The sequence below is a fragment of the Podarcis pityusensis genome, assembly GCF_964106645.2.
Source record: "Podarcis pityusensis genome assembly, chromosome: 5".
Taxonomy (NCBI): domain Eukaryota; kingdom Metazoa; phylum Chordata; class Lepidosauria; order Squamata; family Lacertidae; genus Podarcis; species Podarcis pityusensis.
In genome coordinates this window covers 62,663,454-62,677,138 of record NC_138032.1, presented here as the reverse complement: position 1 = coordinate 62,677,138, position 13,685 = coordinate 62,663,454, and the positions used below count along the sequence as shown (strand labels likewise).

At 38.6% G+C, this 13,685-nt stretch overlaps 1 protein-coding gene across 1 annotated transcript in view; it reads left to right on the top strand.

The window, feature by feature from the left end:
* DNTT (DNA nucleotidylexotransferase) overlaps positions 1 to 13,685 on the top strand; it is a gene marked incomplete at its 5' end in the record, with an annotated part of 94,271 nt that overhangs the window by 55,222 nt on the left and 25,364 nt on the right. Inside the window, one exon of the mRNA XM_081006375.1 lies at positions 9,839 to 9,941. Within this exon, the coding sequence (XP_080862501.1) occupies positions 9,839 to 9,941 (103 nt within the window). The remainder of the gene's footprint in view (positions 1 to 9,838; positions 9,942 to 13,685) is intronic.

The window sequence follows — 13,685 nt, the reverse complement described above, 5'->3', positions numbered from 1 at the left end:
GCCAAATCCAATGGGCGCATTAACCCTTGCAAAAAGCATTGTGCAGCTCCTAGTGAGACAGCAGCAATGATTATATTCAGTGACCGTGAAGCTTGCCTGCTCCCATTTATGCAAGAATGTCAGTGCCCAAAACCGATTGCACTACCTTAATGTAGTGTATTTTAGCTTTAGTATTTCCTTTTTTCAATTTCCCAACATTTGTATTCCACTGTGGAAGCCAAGGTGGCATACTTGCCATTTATCTGTGGTATTGTTAATAAATATCATATAGTACTCACACGTGTGCTGCCTTGGATTCCACAGCGGAATATAAATGTAAGAAAATAAATAAATAAAATATGACTGCTAGAGGGTGAATCAAGTGTAATGTTAGTGCAGGAGGTTTAGAGAGCTGATGTCATTGTCACAGAGTGCAAGCTTTACTTATTGCTAAGGTGGTATTAATCAAAAACAAATTATTTACACTTAGCTTTTGCCGAGAGGGAAATAACATAGGAGGTGGGTATTTTAAAACTAATTCTAGAAAAAAAAATGTTTAATGCAAAATTGGTTTTTGATGGTACATTATTGTCTTCTACCGCAGAATGCAAGAGCTGTTAATGTACATGATAATATATTTGTTTGTTCAGGTGTTAACGTTTTAATTTGTCAATGCTGAGTGGAAGAAAATAGCTGCTTTTGACTCTGAAGAGAACAGCTTTTAAGTAGAAGTAGAAATTATGACCAAATTTAATCATCAAATAGAACCACTTTCAGTCATTTTGGCACCCGCAGAGCATTAAAATAACATTTCTGTTTTATTAGTGAAGTCATTAGTGCCCATATTCAGATGGGTTGGTGCTGGTCACTTGTATAGAAAAAGTGTGTGAGCCTAAAGGCAGATAGATAGATATAGTGATTTGCAGTGCAATCTTATTCAGGTTTGCTTCTAAGCTGGTCCCCCCTGAGACTATTATCTATCTATCTATCTATCTATCTATCTATCTATCTATCTATCATCTATCTATCATCTATCTATCATCTATCTATCATCTATCTATCTATCTATCATCTATCTATCTATCTATCTATCTATCTATCATCTATCATCTATCTATCTATCATCTATCTATCTATCTATCTATCTATCTATCTATCTATCTATCATCTATCTATCTATCATCTATCTATCTATCTATCTATCTATCTATCATCTATCTATCTATCATCTATCTATCATCTATCTATCTATCTATCTATCATCTATCTATCTATCTATCTATCTATATCTATCTATCTATCTATCATCTATCTATCTATCATCTATCTATCTATCTATCTATCTATCTATCTATCTATCATCTATCTATCTATCATCTATCTATCATCTATCTATCTATCTATCATCTATCTATTTATCTCATCTATTTAATACAGTGGTACCTCGAGTTACAAACACCTCAGGTTACATACGCTTCAGGTTACAAACTCTGCTAACCTGGAAGAGTTACCTTGAGTTGAGAACTTTGCCCCAGGATGAGAATGGAAATCATGTGCTGGTGGTGCAGCGACTGCAAGAGGCTCCATTAGCGAAAGCACGCCTCTAGTTAAGAACAGTTTCAGGTTAAGAATGGACCTCCATTAAGAATTAATGAATTAAGTTCGTGTATACTGCTCTTCATCACAAGATTTCATGGCGCTTCACAGAATAAAATACAAGATAAAATACAAGTAAAAAATTAAAATAAAAACAACAAAACAACCCCCCCCCCCCACAAACATTTAAAAGGCTGTAGATAGAATATTAACCAGCCAAAGGCTTGGTTGAAGAGGAACATTTTCGCCTGGCACCTAAAAATATATAATGAAGGCACCGGGTGAACCTTCCTGGGGTGAGCATTCCACAAATAGAGAGAAAGAGGTTTCTCTATAGCATCTAAGTGATGGGAATTCCAAGCTGCCCACCTGCAGACTGCAGTGTTGTTGTTGTGTTTGTTTTTAAAAAGCTACTTTTTATTAAAGATTTCTTGGTTTACCAAAGTATGTGCAAGTGTTGAGGCCAGTAGGGTCTTAAACAATAAAATTATAATTTGTTAAAGGAAGACAATGAAAGAGCAATCAACAATGAATTAAGATGCGCCTGCCACTGCCAATAAACTATTTGACTCCACTGAAATAAACAGAAGTTTAGGCCTAAATAGCATTCTCCACCTGGAAGGGTTCTTTCCTTTTTCTTTGGTACAGGCACAACACTGAAACTGCAGGAAATCTACTTCAGTATCAGAACTCTAAACAGAAGACTGGGTGGAAGGATATGCAATGCTAAGAGAGTCCTGGGAGATAAGTAGGATTTAATGGTGCCGAAGTATCAGGACAGCCTTATTTTCTGGAATGGCCTTCCACATTCATGGGACATATCTAATCAGATGGCAGCAGCTTATTCAAAGCTGACATGTTGTTTCAGCTACAGTATTATGTACTATAAGAGCCACTGCTCCATACCTCTCCATGCTCTAGGCATATAAAACTCTGAACTGCATGTCTCTTCTGTGATAGTCCCAAGCCTACCACAAAGAGGTTTCCCCTCCCCTTGTATAAAGAATGCAGGTATGAGTCTATAATGAATTATTTTAGACACAACCTTTGTGATGTCTTGTCATTCTGTGTTTTGGTACACCATATTCTCATGGTTCTCTGTAGCTTCTGACCATATATCATGATGAATTATAAAATGAAATCTTGCCTCCGGCTTTGTCATCAATCTTGCATCTTTGTCCCCAGTTGGCAGATGAAGGAATAAAGATCATGCAGCAAATGCTCAGGTGAGCTCAGCGCAGAGCTTATATGATCAAATGCCTGGGATTTCATCTCAACACAATTCTTTCTCTCCTTTTGCTTCCCCGTTCATTAACAAACAGAAAGTGTACAATGGAAGATAAAGCTGGGGAGGAAGAATGGCAACTTTTTGCATTTTGTTCTCTCCCGTGTTTTTCTCCGCTGTTGTTCGGACTGACGCTGCTGATTTGTTTGGTTTTGCATTTTAGGGAACCTTTATTTTCTTACTCTAAAAGTATGTGAGCAGCTATTTCACGGACAGCATGAATCCAAATGCTATTTTGAAGAGCTGTCTTGAATGCCCATGTGACCAGAAACACCCACACTTAATCTGGCCATTCAGCGCATGCTACTTCCTGTTGGAACAGGAAGTCTGGTGTGGACTTCTTCAGCTTTCCCTTGCAAGAGTCAATGCTTGTTCTTTCCTAATGGAAAAGGGGAGTGGGGAATCTTGGAATTTTCATTTTTCTAGAAAAAGTTACTAATGGTGCGGTATTATGCACCGCTGCTCAGAAATAAGCTTCACTGCGTTGCATCAAACTAAATGAGTTGTGTCCATTGGGTTGTATCCAGTGTGGTGCTAAGCTAAAGTCACTTAATGGTATACAGTGGTACCTCGGGTTTCATATGCTTCAGGTTACACACTCCGCTAACCTAGAAATAGTGCTTCAGGTTAAGAACTGTGCTTCAGGATAAGAACAGAAATCAGGCTCCGGCGGCGCTGCGGCAGCAGGAGGCCCCATTAGTTAAAGTGGTGCTTCAGGTTAAGAACAGTTTCAGGTTAAGTACGGACCTCCGAAATGAATTAAGTACTTAACCCGAGGTACCACTGTACTTGTTCCGCTGGTGAATTTTTTGCCAGACATTGTTGCACAAGAAAAGCACACAAGGAAGTTGCTAGTAACTTTGTTGCGCAATAGATTGCACAAAGAGTTCCTGCTTGTCCAACTGTTGCATTTGATTCCTTTTTTGCACAACATTGTAACTTACCTGTTTGCTAGTGCAAGAGAATGCTAGCAGAGAATGTTGGGTACAGCTCATTGATTTCAGTGGCTCTACTCTGAGTACAATTTAGATATTAAAAGACAATGAGGCTTACTCCTAGGTAAGCAGATACAGGATTGGAGCCCAAAAGATTACGAAATGCAAAATACAATAAGGTTAAATACGTTCTAGTTATAAAGAATAAAGATATACTTTGAAAGGTTATTGGATTTTTTTAAAAATGGACTTCAGTAACTTGCTCAGTTTTTAGTTAGAAAGAGTTTCAGAGGAAATAATGCTAAAATAATGAAAATAATTTTTGAGCAGGTTCCATCTAAATAATTTTTAAAATTGGTTAGGAGATTTAAATTCACCCTTTATGTTATCATACCCAGGGTGGCATACAGGGATTGTGAAATAAATACGCAACACATTGAAAGAAGAAAACATCAGAATGGTGAAAAATAGAAAAGCAGTGGAAATAAAGTAAGTTTTTAAAAAAGTGTTTTAAAAGCCTGGGATAATAAAATCCTTTACCAGGCACTGAAAAGACTTGAGTGGGGGCATCAGGTGAGTCTCCATGGGGGCGAGGATTCCATAAGCAGGGTGCCACAACTGAAAATGGCCTTGGCAGATGATATCAGCATGTTGGCAGGCTCATGTGGCTGTAGACAGCCCTGTCTATTCCATACAGCCATGTATGTTATTTTTCTTCCAAGAGATCAAGATGAAAGAGACCATCTTACTCACCGCAGAATGAGACAACCCACCAGGTGGCGGGGGGAGACTGTCAAGTTAACTCCGGCAGTTGCTAGCGGTAGAACTCATTTTATAGGTTGAACCAGCTAGTAAATTAGCTTGTAAGTTGAAGGGGGGGGGGAATAAACCCAACTCTTTAAGTAACCAGTACGAATGACAAGCAATCAATGCCCTCCAAACTTGTGAAAGTTCTTCCAAATTTCCACATGTCTGATTTCATCCTCTTCACTTATCACTGTCTCTTCTAATATAATATTTCTTTAAAATTCAAGAAAGTAGATCCAAACTTGGCTGGTGTTTGCATGTGAGGCTTTGTACAAACTCTACACATGACATTCTGAGTAACTTAGCTGTTTGAGGTCCTGGCTGATTATTGGCTCCTTTGTGGAATAAATAACTTATTTATTTTTTAAAAAACACCCGTCATAACCCTAAATTATTTCAGCTGCCTAATAGCTATCATTTTCTGAAGGCTATTTTTCAGGTGATTCTCCCTCACCCATCTACTCAATCGGCATTGAAATGATTGAGGTAAAGCTATCTATTAGCACTGCTAATGCAGTTTGAATTTGTGAAATGGGCAGGTGACTCCAGCTACTGCTCTCATTCTTAGGGTTTTTTAAAAAATAAAATAAAATGGGTGGCTTATAGTTTATAGCAGTGTTAACAGCTTGAAAGCTGGCTCTACACAGTCCCTCCACCACTTGTTCTGCCTCATTCACACATCGCTACTAGAATTACTTAAAAAGAATAAATAAAACACACTGAGGGCCTGTTAGTAATGGGGGTGGGGGGAGAGATTCTTTACTTCCAGTTTCTTCAAATTTACAAGGATTTCAAACCTACAAGGTGAGAGCTAGTTTCGTTGCTGCCTCCTGCAGGAGAAAGTGGGGCTGAGGGACAGAGCTTGTGGCTTGAGTAGGAAATCACAACATGTATTTTCCTCTATCTGTTAGTCTCGACCCTGCTCTCAACTGACTGGAGGCATGCAATGTTGCTTATATCTAACACTTATTTCATCATCCTCTTTACTCAAAATGTTATTCATCATCAGCAATCTGTAAACTATGATTCCAGAAGCTCAAGAATAGGGGAGGGGTGTCTGTCAGGTCAGGGACTGAAAGCAACCATCCAGGCCTCGCTGCTTAGCCTCTTCTGCCTTGCTCTAGACCAGGCTTCCTCAACCTCAGCCCTCCAGATGTTTTGAGACTACAATTCCCATCTTCCCTGACCACTGGTGCTGCTAGCTAGGGATCATGGGAGTTGTAGGCCAAAAACATCTGGAGAGCTGAGGTTGAGGAAGCCTGCTCTAGACCACTCTCCCCCAGGCCACACTGCCCACTGCCTCTTTTCCACACCCTCCTCAGGTGTCCTCAAACTGTGATCATGCCTATTGCTTGGTTGGATGAAGGATGGAGAAAGCGGGAGCTTTTTTCCGTGAAAACTCCTGGCACAGAACTTTCAACCCAGAATGAGAATGTGGGAACAGGTGAAGGAACATTCTTCCACCTCTGGTGGACCTGCCCTAAAGTGAAGGCGTTCTGGGAAATGATTTATAATGAACTGAAAAAGGTATTTAAGTATACCTTCACTAAGAAACCAGAGGCCTTTCTTTTGGGCATTGTCGGCCAAGGGGTGGTAAAGAAGGACCAGACATTTTTTATGTATGCAACAACAGCAGCAAGGATACTTCTCGCAAAGCACTGGAAAACTCAAGATCTACCCACACTGGAAGAATGGCAGATGCAACTGATAGACTATATGGAACTGGCCGAGATGACCGGCAGAATCCGGGACCTGGGAGAAGAGAAGATGGAGGAGGATTGGAAGAAATTTAAGAATTATCTACAAAAACATTGTAATTTGAGTGAATGCTAAGCAGGATGCTAGATCACAAATAATTGAGCACCACTAAACTAGATGATTTAAGATAATAAGTGAAATTGAGAAAATATGAATTTTTTTGAGAATTATAAGATTATAAATATACAGATGGGATATAAGAATGCAAATAAGATAATAAATTGCTGGCAAAATGTTATAACGATGAAAGTGGGAGCGGGAGATGTGAGGAAGTCCAAAGAAAATGTGAAATTATGTTAAGATATTTGTTACACTGTTTATTATGTTTATTTCTATTGTAAACCCCAATAAATATTAAAAAAAAAAAAAAAAGAGAATGTGGGAACAGGGAGTGCTAAAGTCCTCTACCACGCTGTACCAAGGTTCCAGTTGGACGCAACCCCAGCCCACCACTGGCAATTTGTGGAAGAAAAAGGCCTGCATTCAAGGACAAATGATATGATTTGTGTCATGAATAGTTTGGCCCTAAATGCTGTGATAGGCTCTCATGTCCTTCTCTGTAACCTTTGCAGATGATGATGATTATGATGACGATTTAGGTACCCCCCCCCATCTGACTGGGTTGCCCCAGACACTCTGGGTGGCTTCCAACACATATAAAAACATAACAAAACATTAAAAAACCTTCCCTTGCACTGAACTTATGACACAAATATTGTGGGAGCCTTTTTTTGTGGAACCTGGTTCAGCTGCACCATATTGTCCCTGGTAAATCCGGCAATTAAAAAGTTCTTTGGTGCTCCCCTTACCTTCATGCCCTAAGTGTGTGCTTATTTTGCTTAATGGTTAATCCAGCCTTGGGTAATCATATATAAGGCTGCAGCCTAAATATAAATCCTCAAATGAAGTATAGTGTAACTAAACCAGACTATTTTAGGAGCAATGTAGAGCATCATGCTTTGTAGTATAGTTGAAGAAACTGCATATCCTACATCTGCAGTACAGTGGTACCTCCTGTTATGAACTTAATTCGTTCCAGAGGTCCTTTCTTAAGCCAAAAGTGTTCTTAACATGAGGTGCGCTTTCACTAATGGGGCCTCCTGCTGCTGCTGTGCCGCCGGCGCTTGACTGCTGCTCACATCCCGGGGCAAAGTTCGTAACTAGGGGCATCTATTTCTGGGTTAGCGGAGCTCGTTACCCGAAGCATTCGTAAGGAGGACAGTATGTAACCCGAGGTTCCACTGTAGTAATGAAATACTTTATGATGTATTATTTTCATAGTTTAGTGCTTTCAGATCACAGAAGTCATAAAATGTTTTGATATTGAAGGATGTGATTCAGGGAAGTTCATGAATAGCTTTGGATGCATCTGAAATGCTGCTTGTAGGGTGAAACATTTTTAATAGCACACAAATTCTAACCATCGTGCTAGCATATCCACCATAAATATCATTTCCAACTGAAATCTATAAGCAATCGAAATAGGATATATTGTATATCATATTGAATAACAGGAATATAAAATTGCCAAAATATTTTGGAGGTGTAAAATATGTATTTGTGCAGCTTTTCTTGTTTCTCCTAGCAAGGGCAGTGATCGCTTTCTAGTCGAAATTGAACCGGGCGTGCATAACCCTCCATAGCAACATCTTTAGTTATTAAAAGGAATGGTTAAAAATTACAATTCTAAAACATCTAACTTTCTGAGGGACTGAAATGTCTCAGTGCCATAAGGGGACAAATTAAAGACTGGAACTTTCCAAAGCATCTTGAATTTACTCTGCAGATACTGCATTTTACGTTCTGTTTATGTTTTCTTGTCACATATCTGGTTAATGTAAGCATTTAATCTTGCAGACCTGTGACTTTTTTTTTGTTAGTTCTTTTTCTTACAGTTCAAAGTGTTGGGGGCTTACAACTAACTGATAGTTTACCTGGAGGCAAGAACAGAAATTGAAGTCCATTGTTTCCCCCTGTAAGCACTTGAACTCTATATGAGCATGAAAATTACTGAATAGTTTGCGAGGTTTTGACAGATTGTCATGCTTCACAAAAAGAGTGTTTGAGTTCTTCCATTAGTGAACTCTTTCTAATATGCTAAGGGGAGAAATAGCACTCCTTCAAATTCCAGCTAAATATGGTGAGCGTCTATTCTTTAAACTGCATTGAAGAGATAATTACTTCAGCTTCCTTTTTCATGTGATACTTTCACAATGATGCCTTAAGAAAATGACTTTATATATAACAATGAAGCCTTCACTCTGGAAGCCATCACATAACTAATAAAAATACTTAGCATTTATATAGTGCATTTCAAGAGTAGAAAGTCCTTCATATGTACTGTGATGTATTTAGGTAGTAGGATAATGAGAGTACCTCTAAACATTTTTTTTTAAAGAAAAAAGCACTGCATACGGGTGGTAATGTGGCTTACTAATGGCGGCAGTGCCAAACCAAGCATGGAATTTCCTTAAATATGTCAAACTACTTCGTGCCTGGTCTGTTATGACTTGATTAGTTAGAGGTTAGGAAGAATAGAAATATATCTGCATTTTCTGGAGGGCTCTTCCTGGTATTAAGAGTTTTGCATTGATCATTCAGGGTCAAACTACAACATTGCCCTTGGTGGTCTTCAGCCTCTGCGTGGATATACCAACTGCAGGTAGCATGGGGATTCTCTGGGGCCAAGGTGTTAGGGGGCATACTTAAAATGACAGTGAGGCTGAGCCTCTCAGTAACACTCTGCAGACGTGTTTGTGCTTCATCTTTGTTCTTCCATGGCAATAGCAGGTGATATCTGTACTTGGCTACAGACAGGTATATAAATAAATGTGCTTAGAATTTGAGGCACTCCACTAAGGCTATTATTAATACTGAAACACAAAAAACCTTCATTACTCCTATATTGTAAAAGGAAAGAAATACCTGAATTGTGAGCAGAAAAGAAAGAGAATAAAATTACCCGCAACTAGACACTTTTTTTGTAATTAAAATGTCCATCAACATTTAAACCAGAACGTTAGATGGTGACAGGTCTGTCAGGCTTATCAGAAGTTACTGCCTTGGATTAATAAAACACGTCTAGATCTGTATCTGTATCTCAATTATTATTTCCTTTACAGAAGACTAATGCCTTCTTTTTCAGGATTAACAGAAAAAGAAGCAACATCACACCTTGCCCCAAAAGATCTGTATTATCTAGTTTGAATAAGAGATGAAATACATCAAGCCCTTTAAATTATTGCTTAACAAAGAACAGTGACAGTCCTTGTAAAAGAAATAGGAGATTTCAATTTGATTATGTTTTAAGAAACATTGCTATCATTTTATCCTGCAAGCTGTTTTCATAAGGCCTGGGTGGGGGGAGTCTTTGAAAGTTGGACTTGGATCTCAGCAAAAAGTTATATGGGTGTTTTTTTCCTCCCAAAGACAGAGCACCTCTGAGTTTTATTCTGCTTTGCTTGTTTGTTATTGACAGGGGCAAGAAAGCTGGACATGATGTAGACTTTTTGATCACAGTTCCAGGATCAAGTCAGGAGGATGAATTGTTACACCTAGTGATTGACTTTTGGAAAAAGCAGGTAGGACAAATTGTCGTAAGATCACTGTGTTCAGCACTCTCAGCTTGATGAATGTAGGTAGATGTTGAATACTTTATCTGCTCCGATCAACACCCCAGAAGTTAATTTCAATCACACTTATTGGCTTGTGCTAATTTGTGAGGGGTGCTAAATAGAAAAGGGCACTAATTGCATTCTGCTCATCTTGCTGTTTCTTGACCAGAGATACTCTATTGCTCATTTGCTTGCCAGAATGACCAGCAGAATCTCTGGGTTGATACATGACTACATTCTTTCTCTGAAGTTTATTTTCTAAGTAAAATCCAGTTGTACAACACTATACCTCTGACTCAGATTGCAGTGACATCACTAAAATGCCTCAGGTCACTGAATGGGGAGCAATGATATGGCTTATAAGCCTTATGGTCTATATCAGTTACATGCATTTTTATTAAAAGAAAAAGGATGAGTTATTGAAAATAAAAGGCAAAGTAGGAATTGAGCAATAGTGGCATCAGAAGGAGGTGGGATAAACACAGGGGATGGTCTGAAATGGCACATGATGCAGCAAAACAAAGACAAATTGGGCTGAAGACAAATCAGAGTTTGGTCAGTGTCTGGATTATGATTTTCTATGAGTTTCATAATACCATGAATTCAATATAAGTGTACCTTAATGCAATTAAAAACAAAACAAAACAGTCATTGTTAGACAATAATACAAAATAGCATACTTCTAAATTGTCCAGATTTTGTTTATTTATTTTTTAATGCCTTTTAAATGTGTTGCTGGGAAGGGGAGGTTATTGGGTTTCTTGGTTTTATTATGTATTTTGTGTTCTCATTTTGTATTTTTATGTTGTGAGCTGCCCTGTGATCTTCAGATGAAGGGTGGTATACAAATTCAATAAATAATAAATAATAACAAATGATGTAACTATCAGATACAGTGGTACCTTGGGTTACATACGCTTTAGGTTACATACGCTTCAGGTTACAGACTCCGCTAACCCAGAAATATTACCTCAGGTTAAGAACTTTGCTTCAGGATGAGAACAGAAATCGTGCTCCGGCGGTGCAGCGGGAGGCCCCATTAGCTAAAGTGGTGCTTCAGGTTAAGAACAGTTTCAGGTTAAGAACAGATCTCCAGAACGAACTAAGTTCTTAACCCGAGGTACCACTGTACTAGGAGAAAGTTTTGTTTTGATTTGCTGTGGAGGCAGCTGCAGCTGGGGAGGGAGGACATAATTAAACCTCCCCTCCCTGTGTGAGCCTCATCCAGATTTGCCCTTTTGCACTTCTGTTTGAGTTTAAGAGAAAAAGCACATGCATAGCTGCAGGCTTGTAGTTTGATACACAGTCACCATTTTAAAGGCATGTCACTTTTGGAGAGTGGCTAAAGGAAATTTCTCAAGGACAGTAGCTTCCGAATTTTTTATATTGTTCTTGCCTTTTGTAACACTGCATTTCTCAGCAGAGTGCTCATAAATTTTATTCCTGTATTTCTTGGATGGCTTACCGAGATGAGACTCCTTTCTGCTAGCTATTCTGTTTGCATTGCATTATGAATAGCCAAGGGTGGGATCTCCTCTATATCTATTATCTCTCCTAACCAGGAGAGAATGAATATCACTACTGTAATTCTTCGTTCTCTCTTCCCTCTGGATATCCCCTTTGAAGTGAAAGTTGCCATGCTTTTTGTTAGAGTCAAGCTGCCCCATTCTGTTGGTCTCTACTGAGACTTAGTGCATCTCTCTGAAACTGAAAACTCGTCTCAGGAGCTGAATCTGCCACTTTAGCTCTGGGTCTCTGATTTTATCATCACATTCCTTGATTTGAGTCTGTAATGGATCTGCTCTCTCTGCTAATTTAGCCCTCAGGTCTACTTTACAGCTTCTCAGTAAGTTGCTTGGGGCTGCTATATATTTTCTTATCAGGATTGTCATTACTCAAATCATTACTTCCTCTTTGAACTCACCTGAACCTTCCACCATCTCAATGATTTTCAACAGATTTCCCAACTGCTCTGTCTGTTAAGTGCTCACCATTTCAGTATTACAAGACTGAACACCAAGTACCTTTCAAAGGTCCTACTGTGTGCTAAAGTTTTTCTCTAATTTCAGAGATCCCCTATTTATTTGAGTTGGGCTCTCTCTGTTTTAGCCTAAGGAATTTCTGGTGCTGCTTCTCCAACAGTGGCAGAGGCAACAGGGCAAGTGGGTTGACCACAGGAATGTAGCATCAATTATGTGGTGGGAATGTGAAAAAATCAGAGAGTTCTGGGACATTGTATATAATGAATTAAAAAAGATACTCAAATTCCCATTCACAAAAAGACCAGAGGCCTTCTTATTAGGGATAATGTCAACTGAAATCAAGAAAGAAGTAAGACCACTCTTTATTTATGCAACATCTGCAGCCAGGATTCTGGTCACAATGAATTTGAAGAGTGAAATTACACCTACAAAGTCAGAATGGCAGGTAAAAATGACGGAATACATCCAAGTGGCAATAATGACGGGGAGAGTTAGAGTGTACTCCATGCAGAGGGTGAATAAAGAATGGATAGTATTTAAAGAATATTTGAAAAACTACCATGATAGCAAAAATCTCCTGGCAGACCTTGAATGATTCTTGTAATAAACTAAATAATTTTTCTCTGAAGGAAATTAAGGAAACAAAGTACAATAACATGATGCTGTGTAAAAAATAACAAATGAGATTCATTTTTTTTGAGAACAATCAGAAGTTTATTTTATCTTTCTTATCTTTAGTCTTTATTTTCTTTCCCCCTATTTTTCGATATATTTTTCCTTTTTCTGTGTAGTGTACATGCATAAATTTTAGCATGGTAAATTGTTGTGTAAATATGTGTTGAATGTTTAATAAAGATTTTTTTTTAAAAAAGGAATGTTGTATCAGCAACTTCTACCACCCGAGGCTGCTGCTTCTCCATGCCACATTATAGGGCCAGTCCTGTATAGACCTCATTTTAAACTGACTGTAATTTTCAAAGCAGAGACAGATGGGTGCCAACAACCATTGTAGAAAGAATGTGCTTTCAGCACTTTCAGCACAGACTTAGAGATGCATGAATGAAGATTTGAGTTGAGAATGAAATATCCAAGCCAAGGACAGTAAGGCAGAATATGTGATAACATAGTGATCTGTCAATTGGGAAAGTTGAAATCAATTATTCTTCTTGGAATTTCCATGGTTTGTAAAGCATGAACCTGCTGCCTTGCTGCCCATTCTTTCAGCTGATTGCAACCCTGTTTCAGTCCTCTTAAGCCCTTTCCCTACCATCAGGGCTGAAGGAATTGGCTGTCAACAAATATCAAAATGCAAAAAAAAAAAAAAAGACAAAAAGACCTATACTCCCCCTGCCTTTTCTGAAAAGCATCTTTGATTGCTATGCAAATGGAAAGCATGCTTTTATACTTGTGACAGCAAGCCTGTCTCTGTATTCACTCCTTTCCTGCTTTCGTGCAACAACTTCAAAGCCCAAAATGCATCAAAAAGAAAGCCACTAAGGTCACAGTGCCGACTTTCTTTCAGCTGTTTTCTTGTGAAAGAATTCTGCAGCATTTAACTTGTAAACAATGAATAAACCTACCCCTCCCATCAGTTCAGTAGTTTGGGAGCATTGCTTTTCCTCAGCTGAAAGTTTAACATTGTCACATCCTCTTAAAGGCAGTTGAAAACAAATGGGGTAAGTCAGGCCTATGATGCTTTTTGATGTGGCATCATTGGGGATAAGCGAGT